At 42.4% G+C, this 26,841-nt stretch overlaps 1 protein-coding gene across 1 annotated transcript in view; it reads right to left on the bottom strand.

Moving 5' to 3' along the window:
- The window catches only part of CBP20 (CAP-binding protein 20), a 38,666-nt gene extending 12,166 nt beyond the window's left edge, over positions 1-26,500 (bottom strand). The window contains exons 1-5 of the mRNA XM_088965850.1: positions 26,224-26,500; positions 25,974-26,054; positions 17,572-17,795; positions 14,568-14,706; positions 14,456-14,489 (exon numbers count right to left, since the gene is read on the bottom strand). Coding sequence (XP_088821976.1) covers positions 14,456-14,489; positions 14,568-14,706; positions 17,572-17,795; positions 25,974-25,991 — 415 coding nt within the window. The 5' untranslated portion in view covers positions 25,992-26,054; positions 26,224-26,500. The remainder of the gene's footprint in view (positions 1-14,455; positions 14,490-14,567; positions 14,707-17,571; positions 17,796-25,973; positions 26,055-26,223) is intronic.
- Between the last annotated feature and the right edge of the window lie 341 nt (positions 26,501-26,841).

Genomic DNA, 26,841 nt, shown 5'->3' with positions numbered 1-26,841 from the left:
CCACATAATTCTTGATCTTTTTGTTGAGCATTCAATAGAGGAAGAGGAAAATAAGCTTTGCAGACTAGTTGGAGATGTCCACCTGCACCCAAATAAAGAAGCAAACCAATCCCAAATATTTTTTGCCAAAACACAAGATATTAATAAGTGGTACCCAGACTCACCAGCAGCTTTGCATAAAACACACCAATGTGGAGATAAACAGCTATTGGGCCTTTTTCTTTGAAGTAGATCACATGTGTTAATTCTTTCAAGGAAAACTTACCAACAAAAACTCCCAACCCTCAGAGGTATAGGTTTACACCACACTTCCTTGACAGGGAATGACAATCCAATAAGAATTTATGGTTGTATCAGGGCTTTAAAGAAGGAGGCACAAGTAAAGGATCTAGAGGGAGACAGAGTCCAAATCCTACTATCTGTCCTTGTAGGCTCCAAAAAAATCTCATCAAAAATGGATAAAAGAGTTAATATTATCCAGTTCTGTGTCCCTGAGTGCTCTTCTCAAACCCAAGTTCCATGCAAACCCGGAATTAAAATTTGAGGAAACGAAGAAATTGGTAATTGGTTCATTTTTTAGGGTGGAGATTGCAAACAAAGCCGAAAATTGGTCTTTCAAAGGGGTCTCCCCAACCCAAACATGTTCCCAGGACTTTATGAGATTATCCGAGTGCAAATCATACCTGATCCAAGGAGAAAAAAGAGGCAAAATATCTTGGATGGATTTCCATGGTGATGCTCTTGTATCCATAGCTAGAATCCCAGAGTCCCAACCATTCTCTACAAGCCCGTGAATACTACAAATTATCTTAGTCCATAGTTTCTCCCTCTCCAATGAAAACCTCCACAGCCATTTCCCTAGCAAAGCCAAATTCCTCTTCCTTATATTCCCAATGCCTAGCCCTCCATCCCACTTACTCCTACACACTATCTCCAATCTAACCCTATGATCCTTTTTTTCCTCCCCTGGCTCCCACAGGAAGTCCCTCATTAATTTTTCCAACTTGCTAGCCACCCTTGCAGGCACCTTAAAGGCTGAAAGGTAATAAATGGGTAGATTAACTAGGGTAGACCTGATTAAGGTGATTCTTCCTCCAAGAGATATGTAGTTTTTCTTCCAAGAAGCAAGTCTCTTTTCAAACCTCTCCACTACTGAAATCCAAAAACTTCCTTTTTGAGGATTATCTCCTAGAGGAAGACCAAGATAAATCAAAGGCCAACTCGATACTCCACACCCCAGAATATTTGCACACTCAAGGATCTCACTTTCCCCCATATTCACACCTACAACACAACTTTTATCAAAAATAACTTTCAGGTTCGACATTTGCTCAAATAGTTGTAATGTAAGTTTCACATTCCTAATCCAATTCATGTCCCCCCCCCACCCCAACTGCAAGTGTGTGAGTGGTATACTCTCCCTGCCAACTCTCCATCCCTTGATTAGCCCTCTAGAATCTACCTTAGAGATTAGTCTCCCTAATACTTCAGCAACCAAGGTGAACAAACAAGGAGAAAGGGGGTCTCCTTGTCTTATTCCCCTCAATGTTAGAAGGAAGTCTACCACTGTTCCATTCACCAAAATAGAGTAGTGGCAAGACCGAATACACCCCAACACCCAGCTGCACCATTTGTCTCCAAACCCAAAAGTAGTCGTCACCTCCAGCAAAAAGGACCAGTCTACCAAGTCATAAGCTTTTTCCAAATCTAGCTTACAGACCACACCCTTCTTCCTAGATCTCTTAAAGTCCTCCACGCTCTCATTTTCTATAAGAATTTGATCAGTTATTTGCTTGCCCCTCACAAAAGCTCCTTGATTATTTGAGATAATGGTATTGAGCACCTGTCTAATCCTAATGGACAAAACCTTCGCAACGATCTTATATAAATTGTTCACTAGATTGATAGGTCTATAATCCCTTGGATGTGTTGCTTCTCTCTTCTAGGGAACCAAAGCAATAAATGTGGAATTCAACCCCGAGTTAATCACTCCTTTTTTGTGGAACTCTTCAAAGACCATCATTAACTCTTCTCTCAAAACCTCCCAACAATCCTGGTATGCCATCGTAAAACCATATGAGCCTGGAGCCTTTGATCTATCCATGAAGAATAATGCCTCCTTTACCTCCTCCACCTCAAATTTTCTCTCCAACCACTCCCTATCTTCTGATCTTAATCTTGCCCATTCCATCCCCCCAAATCCATACCCTATTACTTAAGGGTTTTCCATATGTTGACCTAAAGTGGTTTGCAAACTCCCTAGCAATCTCCCCCTGATTAGATAAGGTTATCCCCTCCATTTCCAAACTTAAGATAAAATTTTTCCTTCTTCTCCCACTTGCCAAACGATGAAAAAATTTTGTATTCCTATCCCTATCTTCTAATCTTAATCTTGGCCATTCCACCCCCCTCAATCCATACCCTATTACTTAAGGGTTTTCTATATATTGACCTAAAGTGGTTTGCAAACTCCCTAGCAATCTCCCCCAGATTTGATAAGGTTATCCCCTCCATTTCCAAACTTGAGATAAAATTTTTTCTTCTCCCACTTGCCAAACAATGAAAGAATTTTGTATTCCTATCCCCCTCCTTCAACCACTTACACCTTGACTTATGTTTCCAACCGATTTCCTCCTTAAACAATTCATCATCCAGTTGTTTCCGCAATTCCCACCTTTGTTCTTTATCCTCCTGTGTAATATCTCCCCTCCCCTCCTTCACATCCAACTCTTCCAATTGAACAATCACAGTTTGCTTTCTTTCTCCCAACCTCCCAAATTCTAAATTGTTCCATTCCTTGATTTTACCCTTCAAGAATTGTAATTTCTTATGGAACCTCATTCCCTTCCATTCCACTGAAGGGTCACTCTCTAACCACCAATCCTTGATTTTATTAATAAAACTCGAGTGAAGTAGCTACATGTTCTCGAATCTGAACGGGGCAGGCCTTGTGTTTCCCATCTCTTCCTCACCAATCATGTTAGGCCAATGGTCTCAAGTTACTCTTGGAAGTGCTCTAGAGGTCAAGCTACCCCAATGTTCCTCCCAATCCACCGAAAAGAGAAACCTGTCCAACTTAGAGCAAATGGGATTCACTTGTAAATTGGACCAAGTATAGCTACTGCGGGCCGACGAAATCTCTTTGAGTTCAAAGCCTTCCACAAATTGATTAAACTTCCTCATGCTCGTGGTCACTCTCTGTCTAGGACTGTTTGTTTCTTCCGAAAACCTAATTACATTGAAATCGCCTCCTAAACACCAAGGTCCTCTCCGCAATCCCCTTATATCCCCCAATTCTTCCCATAGGTTCTTCCTCTCTCTATAATCATTAGGTCCATAAACATTTGTTAACACCCATTCAAAGCCATCCTCTACCTGCTTAAATTTCAACGAAACTGAAAATTGGCCTATTAATTCCTCCATTGCTATGCACACCTCATTCTTCCATAGAGTTATTAATCCCCCTCCAGACCCCCACAAAGGTGTGGTAGCCCAACTAACCCCCCTAGCTCTCCAAATACTCCTAGCCCACCTAGCATCAAAGCCTGCTCTCTTGGACTCCTGAAGCATAATTATGTTCGGGTTTACCTTTTTAATTGCCTCTTTAATTACTACCCTCTTCCTAGCACTACCCAACCCTCTAACATTCCAGCTGACAATTTTCATTTTGCTGTCTTATTCATTTCCCCCTCAAGCCTAGAGACTCATTACTTCACCCCCTTCCTCCTATCCCCCTTGATACTGGCATTCTTATCCCCTCCAATGTCCCTCATCAATCTTTCAACCTCATTCAGTTTTCTCTTCTTCACCTTACCCCCTTTCTTCTTTTGCAGAAAAAAATTGAGATCATTTGGATCTTTCAAATTGCACCCCAATTTCCCCACAAAGGCTGCCACAATATCCTCACTACTCACATCCCTAATCTCTTGCTCTTCAGAGCCTCCTTCCTCATTTATTCCTTCACCTCCTCCTACACCCGTAATATCATTTCCTATAATTAAATCACCTGCCCTCTCCTTTTGTATATTATTTTCCCCAAGCTCATCCACTAATCTCCTAAAAGTTTCCCAAATCCTTGCATTTCTTTCTTTACCTTCCTCTTCCCCTTTACCTTTTCCCCTACCCTCACCCATTTCTATTCCTCTCCTTTGCTTCCTCTTCTCCACCATAGGCTTCATTCTCTGGAATGGGAGTGGGATCTAGCACAGCAGACAAGAGACAATCATTAGTAACACAAAACAAATGGACATAGATACCTGACTTTTGCTGAAGCCGAGGGTTACAGGGTCTGAAAGAGGAATCTGACACTCCCTGTATTGACTTGTGAGTGTGTCCTGTTTCCTCGAGTTGGAACTAAGCTGGTAAGTTTCCTTTTAGTTGTAAAACACAAGGACTACTCTCTATACCCATATGTTTACTCCTTGCTGAAGTGTTCCTGTTTTTCCACTGAGAAGCCTCAAGTCCTTCCTTACCAACCTCCTACCTAGCAAACTGGTTCGGCAAAGGAGCTTCTGTCTGTGAGAGCAGATTTCCTTCCCAATGGATTTGTTTGTACTCTGCTAAATTGACCTCCTCTCCTCCATCATATCAGACCTTCTCACCAATGATGACTTCGTTTCCTGCCTCTTCCGTAAAGAGACGCTATAGGTTTAGTGTGTCTTCCACTTCTTCTAGCTGCCAGATCTCTTCCCTTACACTGTCTAGACTGGTAGAGCCATTAGAATCATCTTCTTCGTCAACCCCCTCCACACTGCAAGCCACCCAATCAACTCCCGCTTTCTTCCCAGCAACCGCACTAGTTTGTGCATTCCTTAGGACTCGCCGGCCTGGAAAGGATTGCACCGCACAGTGCGACTCCTCATTTGAGCGCACAGCCTACTGCAGCTATCGTTTGAAGCCATACTTCGAAGCCTGATCAACACCAGCCCTAACAGGCTTCAATGGAGAAGAAACTAGACAAATTTTCCTGTCTATTGTCGCACGAGACTTACCCCTACCCACGTGATCACTTAACAATCACGTGGGCCAGATTTTACCCCCAACAGTGAACCAGGTCTAATCTGGTTTGGTTCAGAACCACCCGTTCGCCCCTTGATACTGACCGACCCACCTCCTCTTTTGGCCGCGTCAGTGTAGGAAGCCCGGGCCACATTCGCACTTGTTAATTTGAAATTTTTTGAAAATTTTTCCTTAAATAGATTACTTAATGCTTGGCTTTCCTCTGCTAACTCTTCAGTTCCCCAGAGGGACTTCTCTGCGCGCCCCTGTTGCTCACCACCGGATGTGTGCCACGTGTGTACCAGCCCGCCACGTCAGCATCTTCAACCTTGGAACCTCTACTCTAAAGAGACACTTCTACTTCCAAAACTAGCAAGACACGATACCAGCAACCTTCTGAAAGCACTTCAACAGATCTGGGTATTATTTCTGGTTTCACTCCTGCAATCTTGACCTCAGCAGCGACAAGATCTTGAAGATTAAGCTCCACCATAGCTCCTCCCAGCATCGTGACCAGTTTCTCCAAGTTCGGCTCGTTCCACAGGTGAAACGGAAGGCCAAATAGTTTAAGTGAGAAACTTCCAGAAATCTGTTCCAATTCGTTACAGAGCGGCTTCCATTTCTGGAGCTGAAGCAAACCCAGTTCAGACTCGAAGGTGGTGAAGTCCCACTCATCTTCACCAGCATTGATTATAGCTTTCCTATCAGAGAACGGTTTCAAAGCCATATTAGCCGATGTGCCTAAGTTACAGGCCACTGTATCCAGCAACTTTCTCCAGTTCCTCACCTCTTTAGTAGCTGTTAATACCAATCTCCTCTCCCAAATAGTTTTCTCGCCTCAATTAGTAATCTCTTAACCTCCATCGAGCTACCAAATATTTCTCCACCAGAAGACGATCTCTGTTTTGTAGCTTCTTGTACTTCAACACTTCTGTCCACTGCTATCTGAGTCATGGGCTTGTGTTCACGAGAAACCTCCATGTAATTGTTGTAAATTTAGTCATGCAACAAATAAGACATCACAAAAAACCAAAACCTAGATCTGATAAAATTATGTATTTTCTGATGGACAAAATAGACCAGAACCTACTAAATAAATAGCTTCCAAGGCACCAAGGCGAGCCTAGGCGACCATGGGGTGCCCAGGCGCCTATCACTTGCCTAGGCGGTGGAATTTAAAAATAGGAAGCGTATAGATTTCTGCCCCTTCTGAACTAGTTTTTTGGTTTTATGTATTAACCTTCAAAACTCTGAACTTACTTTTGTGCTTGTGTTTCTTGCAGTCTTGCTTCAAGTAGGCAAAACAGAATATTAGAGTTACACGTTAGAACTTAAAAGAACTGAAGGGGGTGTAGCCCCTGTTTCAGACCAAGAGAAGACAAGAACCTAAGAAGGGGGCGGAGCCCCTATTTTAGACCAAAAACCTAGGGAACAATAGGGAACAAATACTAAAATAAAAGAAGAAAATGAAGTAGAAAAGAAGAGGGTGGAGACCCTGTTCTAGACCAACAAAAGGGGCAGAGCCCCTGTTTCAGATACCAATGATGGGAAAAAAACTGAAAATGCAAGAAATTTAAGAACAAAAGAAGGGGGTGGGGCCCCCGTTTCAGTCCAATAAAATGATTTTGATCCGTTTTCCCTATAGGTCGCAGGTCACCCTAAAACAGTTTGGATTTGGGGCACCCTAAAACAGTTTTTTAAAAAGAGACATGGAGGCTAGGCTGATCCGTTTTCCATATAGGTCGCAGGTCAACCCATGAGTCATGACAGATTTTGACTAATTCTTGGGTTTGGGTTTAGGGTTAACCCAGACTGGATTTGATCATTTGACACCAAGTGATAGTTCAAACAATTCAATTCAACTGCTTGGAGCAAGGATGGTTTGAAAACTAAGAGTATAGAGTTCAGGCTAGTTAAAATGGATCTTATCCATATCAAATGCAGCTTTAAGTAAAAGTTTTTCTCCACTATCTATATATCTGCATCAAGAACGCATTTGAGGGTGATTGTTGGTCCGGTTCATCATTTACTGCTCAGCCCGGAACATCTTGGTTTCTCATGTCACCTGTGTCACACACACACACACAGAGAACCCACCACTCACATGAGTTTGAAATTTTCAGATTAGATTTGAAAATTTGAGAGGAAATAAGGGATGAAAGAGTCGCAAGGTATCTTTAAGTCTTTCTGAATAACAAAGGAAGACTTTACATTTCTCCCCATGTCTGTATCCTTTGTCTCAGTAATGGTGAATCGGCAGATCATCTCCTCTTACATTGCTCAGTAACGAGGAAAATATGCCTTTACTTAAATAACCTAGTAGGGTACAGCTGGGTTTTCCCAGAACACATGGAAGATTTCTTAAGACAATGGCAAGGAAGTGGACTAGATAAACGAGGGAGAATATACCGGCATATGGTAGCTCAAGCAGTAATGTGGGGTGTTTGGGAAGAAAGAAAAGGTCACATTTTCGATAATAAAGGTAGATCACTTGGAGACTTAATCTCTCATATAATATACTTGTGCAATCAGTGGGTGCAGAATTCGGAGAGCTTCAAAGGAATATCTCTGAACATGCTTCAGCAGAATGTAGTGGAAGCGTTGTTCTCCTCTACCAGTCCTTCAGGAGGGAAGAGCATCTCCCATCAAAGAGAGAAGGAAGTGACTTTATATTTTGATGTAAGTGCTACTGGAAATCCGGCAATAGCAGGAATTGGTGGAATGCTTAAGAGAAGGGGCGGTCACTGTTATGGACACATTCGTTGGCAAGACTTACCACCGCCGCTGGCAGCAGCACTGAGGAGGGGCCCACGCAACAGCTCACCAGGGGTCCACACTTATCTCTGGCCAATTCGCCACCAGCTTACCTTATCCCTTATCCCTTATCCCATCTACTGTTCTTAGTAGGAGTTTTGTTACCATTAGAAGTAGGTAGTTTATTTCCCATAAGAAGTAGGAATTTGAGTTTGATTAGAGATAAATTATCCTAGCCTAGCCGAATACAACAAGGAACCCCCTCTTGTAATCTCCTATTTAAGGAGCTAGGAATTGAAATAAAGGTATTCAGTTTTCAATCAAGAAAGAGCTTAGGAGAGTTAGGTTGATCTCTTGAACAAATCACCCCTAGTTCGCCACCATAGGGTCTGCACGCAAAGGGAGGGGCAAGGGAAAGCTAGGAGTTTTTCCCGTGGGCCGACCCGTGACGAGATCCTACGCCCGGGCCCATAACATTTTGGTATCAGAGCCAAACGTCATGGGCGACATGGAGCAGCTATCATCCAGGGTCCACGAATTAGAGCACCAACTCGTGGAGAACCACGCGGAAGTAAGAGAAGTCAAGGAAGATGTCAAGGAGCTTCGGCGCCTACTCAAGTTGTACTTCTCCACCAGGGAGAGAAGCTCTGAAGGGGCGACCACCAACAACAGTCGCCGGCCAGAACTGGCGGAGGGCTCCAGCGAACGACAGAACGCCGCCCCAACAGCGGTCATACCCAAGTATAGTCAACTAGAGTTTCCCTCATACAGCGGCGGAGGCAACCCACTGGGATGGTTGTACCGTTGCGAGCAATTCTTTCGTAATCAGCGCATGGATAAGGATAAAGTCAGCCTAGCCGCATTCCATCTGACAGACGAAGCACAGCTCTGGTTCTACCGAGTGGAGCAGGAAGAACCAGAACTTAGTTGGGATCAGTTCAAGTCATACTACCTCCTTCGGTTCGGACCCCCATTAACAAGCAACCCATTGGGGGAATTAATTAACCTCAAGCAGACCGGGACCGTAGCCGAGTACCAACGGCAATTTCAGACCCTTCTTGCTAGAGCCTCTTCAGTACGCCCAGATCAGCAGGTGGATATGTTCACCGCTGGACTAGCCGAACCTCTGAGAGTCGATGTAGAGATGTAGAGCCCTCCCAACCTGGTCACTGCAATGAACTTAGCCCGAGCTTTCGAGCGCAAGCTACAGAACAGCTGAGGGTCGTTCAGCATGGGGAGTTCAGCAACTTATTGGGCAAACCCGAAATCAACTGGAGGAGGGTCTTTGTTGGCAGCCAGCAGAGAACAACGGCTTCACACAGGTAACACTTCCAAACCTGCAACCAGCATAGGAAGCAGCATAACGGCACCTCCCATCAAATGCTTATCTAGAGCTGAGATGGTGGAACGCCGAGCAAAAGGTCAATGTTTCAACTGCGACGAGTTGTACTCAGCCGGGCACCGTTGCAAGCGGTTATTCTGCCTCCTGGTAGGTGAACTGGAGGAAGAAGAGGAGGAGCATACAACACTGGAACCTGAGATCTCCCCCCACACCATCACCGGAATACAGAACTCCCAAACCATGCAGCTGCAGGCATAGGTGGCAGGGAAACCCGTGCGTATTCTGGTGGACTCAGGAAGCACACATAATTTTGTCAACAAGCAAGCAGCCTTCCAACTGAAACTGTCGGTGGAAGGAAGACCGCAACTTCAAGTGGCCGTAGCAAATGGGGAGAGAGTTCACAGCCCTGGGATCTGCCAGAATATCCAAATACAAGTTGAATCTGAACCGTTCTTCACGGATTTATTTGTACTGCCCCTGGACGAGTTCGATATAGTTCTTGGAATCAAGTGGCTCATCACTCTCGGCCCTATCCTATGGGACTTCAATGCTTTGACTATGACTTTCAACCTGCATGGGAAACAAGTCACATGGAAAGGAACCAAGGTGAGGGCGAAAAGACCACAGGTGCATACTCTCCATGGCGACACCATGCACATCGCAGAGATGGAGAGACTTCTCGCTGACTTCCCGGATGTGTTTTCAAACCCCATGGGACTCCCACCTGTCAGATCATGTGACCACCAAATCCCTTTAATTCCAAGATCAGAACCCGTTGTCGTCCAACCATACCGCTACCCACACCTGCAAAAAGATGAGATAGAGAGCCAGTGTGTGGATATGTTGAAGCAAGGAATTATCCGCCCCAGCCGCTCCCCCTTCTCCTAGCCAGTCCTACTGGTACCGAAACAAGACAACACCTAGAGGTTTTGTGTGGACCACAGGGAACTTAACAACAGAACCGTCAAGGACAAATTTCCGGTTCCCGTGGTAGACGAACTGCTAGATGAACTCCATGGGTCTCAATACTTCTCTAAATTGGATCTCAGATCAGGGTACTTGCAGGTCCGGATGGCCCCCGAGGATGTGGAAAAGACAGCCTTCCAGACACATCACGGCCACTTTGAATTTCTGGTCATGCCATTTGGTCTCACCAACGTTCATCCACATTTCAGTCTTTGATGAACGAGGTTTTTCGACCCCACCTCCGCAGATTCGTCCTAGTATTTTTCGACGACATCCTGGTTTACAATACATCATGGGTGGAGCACGTTCATCACATACGAACGATTCTGGAACTGCAGTGCCAACATAATCTCTTCCTGAAGCGGGCTAAATGTTCCTTCGGGGAGCGACTGGTCCTTTATTTGGGGCACATAATCAGCGGGAAAGGTGTCTCGCTAAACGGTTCCAAGATTCAAGCAATTCAAGAGTGGCCCAAACCTAAATCCACTAGAGCTCTCTGCGGGTTCTTAGGACTCACCGGATACTACCGCAAGTTTGTAAAGGATTACGGACTCTTGGCTGCCCCATTAACTAAGACGCTGAAGAACGCATTTCAGTGGGATGAAGCAGCGGACGCCGCCTTCACAAACTTAAGAGATGCGCTCTCCACCCCCGTGCTGCAACTACCCAACTTTGACCTGGAATTTACGGTGGAGTGTGATGCTTCTGGTATAGGCATTGGAGCAGTACTGCAACAGCAAGAGCACCCCATAGCCTTCTTTAGCCGAAAATTAGCTGACCGGAACCTAAAGCTACCAGCCTACGAGCGCGAGCTAATTGGGCTTGCCAAAGCCGTCCAACACTGGAGGCCATACTTGTGGGGGAGACCTTTCGTCATCAAGACACCACTACAGCCTCAAGTACCTACTAGAGCAGTGGCTTACCACTCCACCCCAACAGCATTGGGCACGTAAACTGCTCAGGTTTGACTTCCAAGTAGACCACAAGGTAGGGGCTTCAAATCGAGCTGCGGATGCACTGTCTAGGCATGACAAAGATGCTATACACCTTTATGCAATCTCCCGGCCCCGTGTCACCCTATTGGAAAGCATTAAGGACGTGCTGCCCCAGTCACCAACATGGAGGGACCTGGTTCAAGAGATACAGTCTGGAGAACCCAAACCGAACTGGTCCATTCACGACGGCCTAGTACTATATAAGGGACGGGTATATCTTCCAATCGATTGTCCATTAATTCCCACCGTCATCTCCAGCATTCATAACGCCACACATGAAGGGGTTCAGAAGACGTTGCACCGCGTCCACACCGATTTTCATTGGCACAGTATGCTGGCCTCGATTCGGGATTTCATCCAGAATTGCTCCATATGTCAACAACAAAAATGGGAGAATTTACACCCGGCCGGCCTCCTCCAGCCTCTTTCACTTCCAACACAGACCTGGGCTGATATCTCCATGGACTTCATTGAGGGCCTGCCCAAGGTCGGCGGAAAATCAATCTTATACGTGGTAGTAGATCGTTTCTCCAAGTATGCTCATTTTATCCCCTTAGCTCACCCATATAGCACAGTTTCGGTGGCCCACGTCTTCTTCACACATGTTTTCCGCTTGCATGTGCTACCCGAGTCCATCATCAGTGACAGGGACCCGATCTTTACCAGCACCTTCTGGAAGGAGCTCTTTCGATTGCAGGGAACAACTCTGTCTTTTTCATCCACCTACCATCCGCAGACGTCTTCTTCACACATGTTTTCCGCTTGCATGGGCTACCCGAGTCCATCATCAGTGACAGGGACCCGGTCTTTACCAGCACCTTCTGGAAGGAGCTCTTTCGATTGCAGGGAACAACTCTGTCTTTTTCATCCACCTACCATCCGCAGACGGACGGGCAAACGGAGGTCGTGAACCGTAACATAGAGATGTACCTCCGTTGTTTCGTGGGTGACCATCCACGGCGTTGGGTGGACTGCCTCCCGTGGGCCGAATACTGCTACAACATGTCCTATCACTCATCTCTTGGCATGACTCCATTCCGGGTTGTCTATGGCCGGGAACCCCCTCGCCTACTGTCCTACGAACCCGGTTCGACAAGGCTGGAAGAAGTCTATCGTAGTCTACAAGATCGTGACGCCCTCCTGGCGGAAGTCACTTCCCGCCTACAGTAGGCTCAGACATGTATGAAGAGTGTCTATGATCAGCACCGCTGAGAAGTAACCTTCAAGCCCGGACAGTTCATGTGGTTGAAGCTCCAACCCTATCGGCAACACTCTCTCAAAGGCAGATTTCCCCCTAAACAGGCCCCCAAGTTTTACGGGCCCTTCAAGGTACTACGGCGAATCGGGAAAGTTGCATATCAGCTCGAGCTACTAGAGAACAACAGGCTCCACGATACCTTCCATGTGTCCCTACTCAAGCCTTTTACAGGGAGTCCTCTTGATCAAGTACCTCCCCTACCCCCCTTCAAGGTACTACGGCGAATCGGGAAAGTTGCATATCAGCTCGAGCTACTAGAGAACAACAGGCTCCACGATACCTTCCATGTGTCCCTACTCAAGCCTTTTACAGGGAGTCCTCTTGATCAAGTACCTCCCCTACCCCCCTTGAAGGACAGCAGACCCATTTTACAACCTCGGACCCTTGTCTGGTCACGCGTCAATCGGGGTGCCTTCAAAGTCCTTGTGGAATGGGACAGACTGCCATCAGCTGAGGCCACCTGGATTCCCTGGTCTAATATTCACAATGCCTATCCAGATCTCGAGCTTGAGGACAAGCTTGTTGTCCAGGAGGGGTGTGATGTTATGGACACATTCGTTGGCAAGACTTACCGCCGCCCCCGGCAGCAGCACTAAGGAGGGGCTCACGTGACAACTCACTAGGGGCCCACACTTATCTCTGGCCAACTCGCCACCAGCTTACCTTATCCCTTATCCCATCTATCCTTATCTTATCTCTTGTTCTTAGTGGGAGTTTTGTTACCATTAGAAGTAGGTAGTTTATTTCCCATAAGAAGTAGGAATTTGAGTTTGATTAGAGATAGATTATCCTAGCCTAGCCAAATACAATAAGGAACCCCATCTTGTAATCTCCTATTTAAGGAGCTAGGAATTGAAATAAAGGTATTCAATTTTCAATCAAGAAAGAGCTTAGGAGAGTTAGGGTGATCTCTTGAACAAATCACCCCTAGTTCGCCACCATAGGGTCTGCACGCAAAGGGAGGGGCAAGGGAAAGCTAGGAGTTTTTCCCGTGGACCAACCCGTGACGAGATCCTAGCCCGGGCCCATAACAGTCACCCTATGTGGGTCTTTAGTGGACCAATTGGGGTTGCAGATTCCACAATGGCAGAAATTTTAGCTGCTTTAACGGGGCTCCATATCACAAGAGACCTAGGCTTCGCTGATCTAACAATCAAAGGAGACTCCAGCAACACGATAAAGTGGTTAGGGGAGAGGGAAGGAGGTCCTTGGAGACTGGCCCACTATTTAAATGAGACTAGATATCTGTTAAATTCCTTATCTCTAAACCTTTGCTGGATTCCTAGGGAATTAAACTCTGTAGATGATAGTTTGGCTAAATCTGGTAAACAGAGGGATTTTTTGTACAGTGATAGAAATATGCCTTTGTAAGCTGTGTGTAGCCTGATTGTACATCATCTCATGTACTCTCTGTTCTCTCAATCAAGTTAATCTCTTTTCTCAAAAGGGTATGTTTAAATCAATTTAAGAAAACTCAAGGTATATTTAAGTCTTCTACCCTATTATTTATTTGTTTTATTTAATAAAGTATTATTTATTATATAATTGTTTCTAGGTGCCTGCCTAGTCGCCTAACCATGAACATAACGCTATTTTTTTCCTGGCATTTGGCTGAGGTGCTCTTTGAAAAGCATCTACTCACCTAAGCATCACCTTGACAACTATGGCTTCAGGGCATAAGTTTTAAACACTGAAATAGAAAATGAGGCTCAGTAATGTATAGAGAAATCAATAAAATGGGCAACATTCTATGATTCAATACCTATGTAAGTGTCACAGAGAAATGAGTTGGATATTAAAAAGCATAGCATAAAAGATTGGTAGATTTACATTCTGACATGCAGATTTAACAGACAGCATAGTCCATTCTCCAAATCAAAAAGCAATTCATGATTGTACTAACCATTTAAACTGCATCTATAATGTACATGGGGGTACCTTGCAACTTCTCCCAATCACGTTACAAAGAAACTGCATAACATACTGGTAATAAGCGAATTCAAATATAAAATTGTAATTTCCACCATGAAAATATGATAACTGCAGACAAGGCCAACAACTCCAGAAGACAAAGAACCTTTCAGAAGTTAATATGAACAACTTGAAATAAGAACATATATTCATAAATTTCCAAAAGGATATCAGGATCATAATCAGTACGATATTCATCTCGCACCTGTACAAAAGATAAAATCCATATAAGAAAAAGTAGACACTCAATAAATACAGCCAAGAAAAAAGCAGCTAACCTAACCTGTCCACCACTTCGACCACGACCCCATTGCCTTCCTTCTTGGAATCCCCAGTCAAAATCAACACGAATTGGACGATCATCAAGAATTGTCCCGCTTACGTATTTAACAGTATCCTCAGCATCACCCCTAGAGTAGTATCTGAATAACATGCTAAATAATTAGACAAAATAAAATTTTTAAGGCTCGCAGGCTGCTGTTTGAAAATGGAATAATAAGAAGTCACACCAGGTGATCCATCTCCAAGAGGCCAAAAACCAGGTTAGAGTAATTAGAAATATATTATCAAAAGACAGCATTGATTATGCTCACACCCAAGCACTAAACAATATAAACTGCTCATCTCTCATCATTTCAAGACTAGAATCATGGAAATATAAAACCTAAGAATAGATATAAATATAATGATGCATGCTTCTTATATACCAGAAATGGAAATTCCAAGGTTAATAACATACAAGTGCAGCAAATAAAAGACATAGTGGAAACCCCAGGACTAATGACATGCAAGTAGAGCATCCAAAAGATGTAATCAGCAGCAGAAGTAGAAAAATTAGCCCTATCCCAACAATATGCACTGAACTTGGAAGATACAAAACATAAAATGAATTAGAAAAATCAAAATGCAGCACTAAACAACTTCTTTCAAAGATAGCATGCAAAATGGTAAAACTAAATCAGAACATGGTCTTTATCTGACTTAACAAAAAAAGGTCTTTATCTGAATGATTCATAACATTGAGAGGTTAAAGTTCACAATTCAAACCAAATTTAGAGACTAACTCATAGATATAACACTTCTTTCTTTTTCCCTTTTTGGTCTGGCAAGGCACCATAGTGGATCTCCTTGAGCTAGGGCAAGCAAGAGTGTTTGATTGCATTCATGTAGTAAAGAAGCTACAGGAACAGGCCCAAGAGAAGGGTGCGACAGGGGGCCAAGACATTGGATTCATGCACAACCATACAAGAAGAAGACAAACATTCCTTTCATAAATCCATCTTAAACTCAAGCCCTTGCAGGAAAAAACCAATACCAAAGGCAAGTATTTTCTCCTTCAAGAAAAGAGAATTCAAAGATGAATCAAATAAATGATTGTTCTAGGATGAATATTCCTCACCTATGCAACCCCCATCTATGCTAGTGCATCCATTAAGTAAGAAATGGGAATTCAGAACCATGCAAGTCAAAGACCAGTTGGACAAAATAGAAACTTTAAAATCATTTTTTCTTCATTTTAGCCCCTGCCAAAGAATTGTTCTCCTATGAAAAGCATTTAAATCTGTATCTGAATGTTGTTAATTAAGAAATAGCATTTGGTCAGTTAGTGCATTGTCATTTCTACAGTGAGATTTGAGAATATTACACTGGTCATATATCCCTAACCAATGAGATTGTCCAAGCCATACAACTTCATATGTTCCCACAAGATGGTATTGATTTTTTTTTTTTTTGTTTTGTTGATAACCTGTAGAATGAATTACCCTCCAATAACAAGTTACCTAATATATTTTGTTTAAGATTTTTTTCTTTTTGAAAGGAGAGCGGAACAGCAACAATCAAAAGATTTGTATAATTCATAGAAATAGAAAATTAAAATGTACAAGATAGGCATCAGGCAAAAATAAGGCAAGCAAAATTCATGTAAAGTTGTACAAGCATGTAGTTATATATACAAGCTTTCAATGCAGAGAGGACCTGTTATGTGTACTTCAAATTTATTACCTCATACCCTGGTAAAGTGTTAGCAATATAGCATTAAATCCACAAGAGTTCATTTTAAGAAGGGCCAATAAGAACCAAAAAGATACCTAATCTCAATAAGCAAATAGAGAAGCCTCCAAGGGCCTATTCTAGAGCCTTTGCTCCATCCAATAGCATTTTCTCGATCACCTTCAATCTAGAGATATGACCACCTCTAGGAGGTGAGAACCTAAATGCCAAGAAAAAAAATCCATTTCCTCAGCCTCAGTAACCCCCACTAATAGGCTCATAGAAAATCCAAATAGTGTTACTTCTCTAGCTGTCAAAAAAAAATAAAAGCTCAACTCCTGAGGGTCTAAAATTTGCCCCATGAGCTGCCACCAATTGTCAAGCAAAGCTCCTCTCCAAATGAGTCACCCTGAACTGCAATGGATGAAGCAGGGGAGGGCAAAAACTATGGTCCCTTTTGGCGCATCTTTCCGCGCGGGCTGTCGGCTGTTTAAAAGCCCGGCAGCATGCGTTTTCATCTTTTCCTGTTTGGTTGGGGGAAGATCTAGCCACCAAAAGACTGCACCCCAAAAAGACGTGAGAAGCTCAATTTGAGCTTATTTCAGGAAGCTGGAAATGGAGCTTCTCGCCTTTTTACGTCTCATCTTCGCACGGAAAGACACACGGAAAGATGCGCCTCCAACCGAACAGTCTGTGGGCTGCCAAGATTTTTATGTAAAAGCCCACTACGTATTTTGGCTGTCAGATCTTCCAGAAGATCTTTCAAAAAAGACTTGCCAAACACCTACATGATTGCTAAGAGGTTGTGGTGGCTATCATCAATGCTAAAAGCCATTACCCAATGTTGTTCACAGATATCTGGGGTCCTGGAAGGGATAAACTGGATACAGTACTAACCTTCCAAATTCCTTCTAGATTGAAGCACAAGAAGCAACTGGGAAGTGGGAATAACAGTATTTCATGGAAAACACAGAAAAGAGGTCTAATCAATTCCCAACTGTCCAAAGAACCTTTTCCTATCTCCCACATTTGGTTGGATGCAAATTTTTTAGTAATTCTGCTACATTTTAATGCATTTTATGTGCCAAACCAAATATACCAGACGATTTTAGCAGATTCAAAATATCCAGCAGAGCTAATAAATCTCTTATAGAATTAGACTATCAATATGCAAATGTAGCTGAAAAAATGTTAGTTTCAAAGTCATTTAGAGATGCATTCCAAGTAGAAAACCAATTAGTATCTTCCAAATGATTTGCAGGCTGCTAGTAAGTTTTATGGAGAAAAAGTCATACATGACAAAGCAAAAACCACATGGGGTTTTGGTGTTCTTATCCAAACCCATGATTATTTTTTTTATCTCTCCAGCTCGAGAAAATAATTCATAAACTTGCTCTTCCGTTGTGTAGAAGGACATATTCCCAACATAAACAGTTGTAGAAGTCTGTAGCGCATGTTCAAATTCTTCTTGTGAACCAGGAAATCTTCTATCCCGATATGCTGAAAGCTTGCTGGGATCCTAGAATTAACACTAAAGGAGTTAATAAAAGGTGGCAACAGAAACCAAATACAAAATAGTTGAGCAATCATCTTTAAGCCAAATTTTGCATCAGGCAAAGCAAAACTGCACACTACAATGGTCAAGTAAATCAGAAAATATACTAATAAAAAAAATTAAGCATACACATGCATGCATAATACATGCATACATATACAAAGCCCTAAAATGGTTCCAGGACATGGTAACTCAAGATTTCCACCATCTACAGCACCTGTTAGAAAAAGTGATATGTTACGAGTTGAATGAGCCAGAAGAGCTAGGAGCAAACTGGAAAAGGGCTTGGGTGGAAGTAATAAGAAATGACTTAAGCACCCATATTTAATGATGGATATTGCACTGAATAGAATGGTTTTTTTTATGTGATAAAGCACTGAATATAAAGTCAGTGCCTTCCATTGAGAAATGTTTCATGGCTCCATTAACACTTGTGATTTGCTTCAGAAAAAAAAGACCAAATTGGTGCTTGTCCCCAAATTGGTCTTCCTTATGAAGATAGACGGTGAGACTGCCTTCCACCTTTTAATTACCTGTCCTTTTTCTAACTACATTTGGGAATGGTTTTCCTCTCTGTTTGGCTGCAGCTCGACTCCTATTAATCTGAAAGGATTATTTAATTCTCATACATTCAAGTGCTCTAAAAGTAGAAGAAGAATTATGGGAAGGTGCACTAGAGCAGCAGTGGTTTGAACAATTTGGGAAGAAAGAAATTTAAGGTTTTTTTATGACAAAGGAAAGAAGCAAAGAAACTTTGATCAAAGCAATATCTCTAAGGGTGGCACATTGGGTGAAAACATTAAAGTTGTTTGCTGACTTTAAGACATAAACTTCTTCAGATCTTGGGGAACAATTGCTAATACTGCTTCTAGAAAATCCAGAACAAATGAGGTCTGGTCCCCCTCCAGTGGCTGGTTGGAGGAAATTAAACCTTGATGGTAGCTGTATGGGAAATCCTGGACCATCAGGTAATGGTGGGGTGATAAGGGAAGAGAATGGGAATATTTTAGCCATATACACAGGTCCTATTCAGCATGGTGATGTGGTGAGATCAGAACTGATGGCAGCAGTGTATGGTGTTGAAAAAGCCAAAGAAATGGGGATTAACAGGCTGATTATTGAAGGGGGATTCAAAGATTGTTGTAAACTGGCTGAAAAGGGGAAGGAGTAATATGGAAGCTGAGAAATGAACTCAGGTGCTTCAAGCAGATATCTAAAGACATGTTGATCCAAGTTAGATGGGTCAAGAGATCAGCTAACAGTATGGCTGATGGGCTAGCTAAACAAGGCATTCAAAGACAATCTATGTTCTGGGCTGGTTTGTAATTAGTGGTTTTTCTTCTCTTGGGCCCACAACTTCTTGTTGCATATGCTTTTTTAATCTTATCAATAAATAAAGTCTGCGTTGCTGATAAAAAAAACACTGAATAGAACGGAATGGTGAAACCGGATACAGGCACACAGCCAACTGCATATAGTTGGGATAAGGCTTAGATGATGATGATGCTAGTAGCTTAACTTAAACCCCATGTGATTAGAAACTTTTATTAACTTGATTACACTTGAGATTATCCCAACTGTTTAAAAGGCCCAAAAAACATAGAGAGAAAAACCAAGTGAAACCTACAAAACTTGGAACTAAAGTCCAAACTGATAAACCCAAGCTGCTACATTGTTCTCCTTTCAAGTTTTCTTACATTCCCTTCTCTCTCAGAAAACAGAAATCTAGAACAACCCTAGAAAATGACAACCATTTCTTAACTTTCCATCCCATTCCCTTGTTCTCCCTATCTGTCACCTTTCCTGTCCCTACTGATATCAGCACATAACGCACTGGCAATTACACCCCCAACCTGCAACAAAATCTCCATTCCATCACCGTTGCCCCATAGTTCAATGGTCATGTTGGTAAAGTAGTTTTACCTAGAGATTGAATGATTGTTTATTTTGAATCTTATATTGCCTAATAAAATTGTAAACATAAATGAAACCATGAGTACAGTGCAATGATTGAGAGTGGAGCATGGGTTGTAAGTTGTAACCATGTCTTGCAATGGACCTGATTCAGTTTGTGCCTCCACCCAATACATCATCCCAAATTATCTCTCTATCATGGGTAGAAACCATGAGTAGAGTGCTAAATGCTATAAAGCAAAATGGTGCAATAAATAACAAAGCAGATTTGTTTTATTTTTTAAATGATGGAACTTATTTGGATTTCCCAACATCACCACCTTTAATTTAAATGGTCTGTTTACATATTGCATCAAAAAAGAATAATATAATTTAAAACATAAGTTCAATCTTTGGTGAGAAACAAGAGACGGAAAAAGAAAAAAAAAAAAACTGTTAATGAAGAGAAATAACCATGATGCGAGAACTCTTTTAGGATGCAAGGGTGTATAAATTACATAGTTAATGCATTTAACACCTCCTACAAACATGAATACGAGCCCCATACCTGCCAAATGCTAAATGAGATGCCTGAGGATCACAGGTTCACCGGGGAAGAAAAAAGTGAATATCACCAATCCTGACCACTGTCTCAGCAGTCAGCACCTAATTTTTGGAGGGTTCAGATGTAACAGTGATTTATGAGTTGCAGAGCAACGCATACAGAATGTGAGAGTTCATTGTAGATTAGGGATGATGGTTCATGTTGCTCTTGGTTGCCACTAATCATCATGTGTGACACATTGGTTTTGTAGAAATAGTTTTACAAGTACCATGTAGTATTTGAAATGTGCAGAAAAAGCAATATTTAATCAGGTTGGGGCTTTTCTTTTGATGGTTGGATAAATTTGAGGGCATTTTACTCACAAAACAAACTCTAACCATGCTTAGTGCAAGAAGAGGACCTGATAGGTAGAAAATTCCATCCCTGAAAAACTGGCACAAATACTTTCATATACCCACCTTCGCTATCGGCTTAATTTTGAATCTATCACTATCAATATATTTCCCCTATGTTTTATTATATGATGTTACTGTTCATTTGTTCAAACATAAAATATCTGAGACTTTTTTGGTAGGGGAGATAAAAGAGGAAGGTCCCTTGTTATTTCTTTTTTCAATTTATATGCTTGCAAGTTGGTATATAGAATTAGGGAATTAACCTAGGATTTACATTTTCCTTTGTTAAAATCAATCACCCAAGGGACACCAAGGCACCCAAGCAATCTAATTTTTCCCAAAAAAAAAATGATAAATAATTTTGCCAAAAAATTGTCTAAAAATTTGCCTATACACCTTGACAACTATGGGTATAAGATAAAAGTTAGTTACATGCAGATATATAATTCCTCATGTGAAGCATCATAATGAGCAAATAAACCCCACATTTGAATTCAAAATTTGTATAAGTTTCCTTTCCCCATTTTTTTATCAGTAATCTGTAATCAATTCCTTAAAACATGCTGAAAAACATTACAATGTGTTTCTGATACAAAGGAAAAAATTAAATACTTTTCAAGCTTAACAGCCCCTATTACAGATCTGCCCAAAGCAGTTGATCTCTATACACCCCTTGTTTTTCCAAACAGTCGCCATCCCATTTGCCATTCTCTTTACCCATCTGAAATTTGCCTCTAATTCCTTTGCTATGCTCTTGATTTCTCTTAATATATGCCTGAACATCCACATACTTGGACTGCTGTCATTCATCCAAGAGATTACCAATTTTGGGTCACCCTCAATCTCCATATTTTTAAAACCACATTGCTTTGCTAGTTTAAATCCTTGATGTAATGATAAGCCTAGTAAGGCGAAGAGTCCCGAGCCCAGTAAGGAGGTTCCAGGCGAGGCTCTTCAAGCCCATCAGGCCCAACCGAGAACCCAGAACCTCACGAGAGCATAGAGTAGAGCCAAGCACGCTCAGAGTTTGTTATGGATTGTTATGAGTTGTACGGCCATGCATTATAAAGGCCAATCCACGTATTGCACAAAAGGCATGAATGAATTAGCCCTCTCTCTCTCTCTCTCTCTCTCTCCCTCTCTCCCTAGCTACGATGCCCACCACCAGGTCCTCGTCAGCAGAGGAACACATTAACAGCATAGAAGGGGAAGTCCGCCAGACCACCAGTGAGTTAAGGGAAATAAAGGAGACCCTCTCAGCTCTGGTGGGCCAAGTTTGAGAGAATCTCTTCAAGGCCCCGAACCTTGGAGGCGGAAGGATCGAGTAGCAGCGGCATACGGCGAGGAGGAGTCTACCCCATCAAGGCTGCTAAAATCGACTTCCCATTGTATTCAGGTGATGATCCTATCCCCTGGATTTGCTGGGCTGAGCGTTATTTTGAATTTCATAAAACCCCCACTGAACAGAGGGTCTCCATCGCCGCCATACACATGGATGGAGAAGCCATCATGTGGTACCAATGATACCGGAAAACCCACCCTCAGACCACCTGGCTAGACCTTACCAAAGCACTACATGTGAGGTTCGAGCCTTCAGGGTACGAGAACTTTAATGGGTCACTCTCCCGAGTAAGCAGACTGGAACATTGAGGGAGTACCAGAAGAACATTGGGTTGTTTTATAGGCAGCTTAAGAGAGAGAGAGAGAGGGAGAGAGCGAGAGAGAATAATGGCTAATTCATTCATGCCTTCTACGCAATACGTGATTGGCCTTTATAATGCACAGTCGTACAACTCATAACAATCCATAACAAACTCTAAGCATGTCTGGCTCTACTCTATACGTGGGCAATGCATGTACACAAAGGTAAGTGGGGGAGTGACGCTCGTGAGGTTCTGGGTTCTCGGTTGGGCCTGATGGGCCTAGAGAGACTCGCCTGGAACCTCCTTCTTACTGGGCTTGGGACTCTCTGCCTTACTGGGCTTATCATGTAAGGCCAATAATTCTGCTCTTGCAGAGCCCCCTACACCAATCAGCCCAGAAAACAAAGTCATCACTTCCCTGTAGCATCCCTAAACAGACCTCCTATTGCTAACACGCCTGGATTTCCTAGTAATCTTCCATCAAAATTTAATTTTATTCTATTAACCTGAGAGGGCTGCCTTCCCCCATATTTGAGGATACTTAAAATGCTTTCACTTTCAGACAAGTAGAAAACATCATGTTTTCCTTTTCCCATTTACACCATAAAACTACGTTCAACCATATCAACATCTGATAATGCTGAAAATTGATGACAAGTGTATTCGTTTGCCTAAGAAAAAGCTTATGACTGATTACTATTAGTTTTATATGGCGTCTAACATTCTATACTAGCTAGATTTGTTAAAATTGGAGACAGAATGGGCAAAGAATAAGATAAGCCCACCAACATCCAGAATTGATTTCTCAGCATCTCCCCAGACATTTGAGTTGGAGATACACTCCCTGGTGTGCACATTTACATGACAACTTCCCTCTCATTCCCATACATGGAATTGCTCTTTCCCCCTTTTCAGATATTTAATTTGAAAATGCAAAGAATTCCTCAAAGAATTAAATTTCTAAGCCCCCATGTGTTAACTGCAATTTTGTTCCTTTGTCATGGACCAAATCCCAAGCAAGCTTCCTCATTGATCCAACTAAAACCAGCTAGTTAATAGGCCATCCCACCAAACCCTTTAACTTGCACACTAAGTGCTCGTTTCTGAACACCTCTGCTAGCTACTAGCATAGACACCTTTGGCCCTGAAGGCTGAAGCCATAGAAGAATAAACATATGTTTCCAAATACCAAGTTCAAAACGAAAAGCAACCAGAGATGGTTTAAAACTGCAGGGTGTCCATATATCATGTTTAAATATCAGGCGCAAACCCCAAAGGAGCACCTATTAAATCAACAAATGGACTACACTAGAATATTTCCAAAAAATAAAATGTCTAAAAAAATTGTGTGGAAGAAAGTGGATCTGTGGAAGAACTGGTAAAGATATGATCAGACATGAATTTATTGGAAGTATCCAGGGAGTAGCTCCAATAGGTGATAAAAATGAGAGGCAGACTAAGATGGTTTGGCCACAGGCAGAGAAAACCATCTACAGTACCAAGCACCAATAAGAAGAAGTGATCTATTACAAATTGAAGGGAAAGAGGTAGACTCGTAGAGGAGCTAGGAGCAGGCCAAAAAAAAAACCATGGGTTGAAGTAATGAGAAATTGGCAGAACAAGGACTGATGCAGCAGACCCCATATGGTCAGGACAAGTGATGATATATTTTCACTTGCACAGGAAACCCTAAGTGGTCAGAACAAGGATTGATGCAGCCAAATATTCAGGAACTGGCTGATGTGTTAGGAACTTAGGATGTAAAGTGGGAAGATTTCCTTCCAAATATCTGGGACTCCCTCTGGGGCCTAAGTGCATCTCCAAATCTCTGTGGGATCCAGTCCTTGAAAGGTTAGATTCGAAACTGGCTTCAAAGAAGGCTCATTACCTGTCAAAAGGAGGTAAGGTGACCTTAATCAAAAGTATCTTGGATAGCCTACCTGCCTAGTTCTTATCCATTTTAAAAGTGCCCTCGAGTGTGGCTGACAAAATCGAGGAAAAATGAGGAACTTCCTTCGGGCTGGCTGGAATGATTCAAAAAAGTACCACCTTGTCAATTGGGAGCAGGTGTGCAAACCTTTGAGAGAAGGAGGTTTAGGAACAAGGAAGGTTAAATTGTTCAATGCTGCTTTGTTGGGAAGATGGTTCTGGAGATTTTCTGCCGAACCAGATAGTTTGTGGAGAAAGGTTATTGAGGAAAAATATGGTTTGAGAAGTATAACAAAATGATCTTTGGAAGTATAACAATGAGAAGAGGAAATTCAAATAGCTGGTGCGGGAGATGGAAGTTAAGACATGTTGGATTAAGAGATCAGCTAATTCCCTAGCTGACGGTTTAGCAAAACAAGGGGCAGAAAGGGATTCCTTGTTTTAGGCTAAGTTGTAATGTTAGTGTCCTTGTATCTTTGTATTTTCTTCTTTCCTTTCTTGAAGTTCTTTGTGACTCTTGGAAGATAAGTGTGTTTGTCTTCCACTTGTAAATTTTCTACTGATGAATTAATGAAAGTGTTATTGATCAAAAATATATATATATATATGGTTTGAGAAGCAATGGGTGGGATGCTTTGGATCCTAACCAGTCTTACGAGCGTGCAATGTGGAAGGGTATCTGCAAAGCTTATGATCAGTTTTCTAAAGGCCTAAAATTCAAAGTGGGGGATGGTACAAAATTGCGGTTTTGGTTGGACCCTTGGTGTGGGGATAATGCTCTAAAAGATGATTTCCCAGCTCTATTTTCAGTGACTTGGTCACCAGCCTTTAGGAGAGACTTCAATGACTGGGAGTTGGAGATGGTAGCACATTTGCTCGAAGTCCTTCAAAATCAGCAGCTGAATCTGCAAGCCCAAGATACAAGATGCTGGAAGCGGACAAGGCCTGGAGAATTCTCTGTCAAATCCTTCTTTGTGGGACTTGCAGGAAAAGCAAGGGATGTGTTCCCCAGTAAATCCATTTGGAGAATATTGGCCCCTTCTAAAGTAAAATTTTTCCTCTGTGTAGCTGTGCTGGACAAATGTTTGACAAAGACCATGCTAGAGAAGAAGGGCTTCAATGCCCCTGATGTGTTGTGTGTCTTCTGTAGCAGAGAGCTGGAGACATTCAGTCACTTGTTCTTGCACTGCAATTTCAGTGTTTCAATATGGAACTTTTTCCTTGCTACTCTAAATCTGAGTTGGTGTGCTCCGGGGTCAGTGAAAGACCTGCTAAAAGGATGGCAGGTCCAGGGTATGTCAAGGAAAGGGAAGCTGTGTTGGTCATCTATCCCGGCTGCAATGACCATCTGGCTGGAAAAAAAATAGCAGAATTTTTTAGCAGAAACTAGGTTCAGAAGCAGTGGTGATTAATGTCGCAGTAGGGTTCTTAAAGAGTTGGTTGTCTGTTCATAATGTATTTAGAAATGATACTTTTTCTTCTTCCTTTTTGAAGGTGGGTTTTTCTGGGGGTCCATAGTGGGCAGTCTTGTACAGTTTCTCGTTGTACAAAGGACCTTGATCAGGTTTTATTTCAATATACTATACTTTGCCTTTCTCAAAAAAATAAAAAAACAATAATGTTAAGAAAGACGGCATTTTGCACGATTGGAACCGAGTTAGCAGATTAACACGCATAAAACTAGCAAATAAATAAGGGAGAGCACCATAGATCTTACCTTAAATAACAATGCCATTGAGAAATTCCGTCAAAAATAAACCCAAGTCAAGAAATTAGCATGTCCAGTGTGCTCTATCTTCTGCAACAAAGACTTCCATTACTCCTCCAGAACTACACTCTCGAGTACGAAATCAAGCTGACTCGCGTAAAATTGAAAATAAGAATCGATTTCAAATCGAATATGCATAACCGAAGCTCATGAAGAAGCCCCTGTATTTGCAAAGACGTTTAGATACAGACTACTTAACCTCAGTTTCCCGCTTTTCTTCTTTACTTCTTTCTTCTGTTTTGGGCCGCCGGAGAGCGGAGAAGAAGACCACCCTTTGCGTTTTCAAGCTCCCGCCTCCCGTTGAAGAGCTTTGGAAACCCTCCCTCCAACCAGAATCAGAACCGATCAAGGAGAGGAAAGAAAATCTATCGACAGCCTTTAACTCAATTTGGGCTGGGCTTGTATCTGGGCTCCGGAATTTGGAGGCACGAGCCGTTGTGAGTCAGGGAAACATTTTCCTCATCCTACGAACTTACGAAGGACGCTTGCGTCCATGGTTTCCAAAACCGGACCGGAAAAACCGAAAACCAGTCAAATGACCGGTTCCGTTTTTCCCAAAAACCGTTGATTTTGATCAGCAAACCACTGACTCAGGTGGTTAGCCGTTTGAACCGCTTGAACGGTTTTGATTATTTTTTATTTTTTTTATTTTTTCTAATTTTTTTATTTTTTGTCAAAATGGGCCAACTGTTCGATTCGAACCGTCAGACCATTCGACCCAGTAACCAGACCCCTGATCAGTTTAGTCTCTGGGTTGGTTTTAAAAACCATGCTTGTGTCCACCCAATCACCTTTTAAGGATAAAATACAAAAACCT

This window comes from Nelumbo lutea, chromosome 1 (assembly GCF_056320005.1).
Source record: "Nelumbo lutea isolate HS-2025 chromosome 1, American lotus-T2T, whole genome shotgun sequence".
In the NCBI taxonomy this organism is placed as follows: Eukaryota; Viridiplantae; Streptophyta; class Magnoliopsida; order Proteales; family Nelumbonaceae; genus Nelumbo; species Nelumbo lutea.
This window is presented reverse-complemented; position numbering and strand designations above follow the sequence as displayed.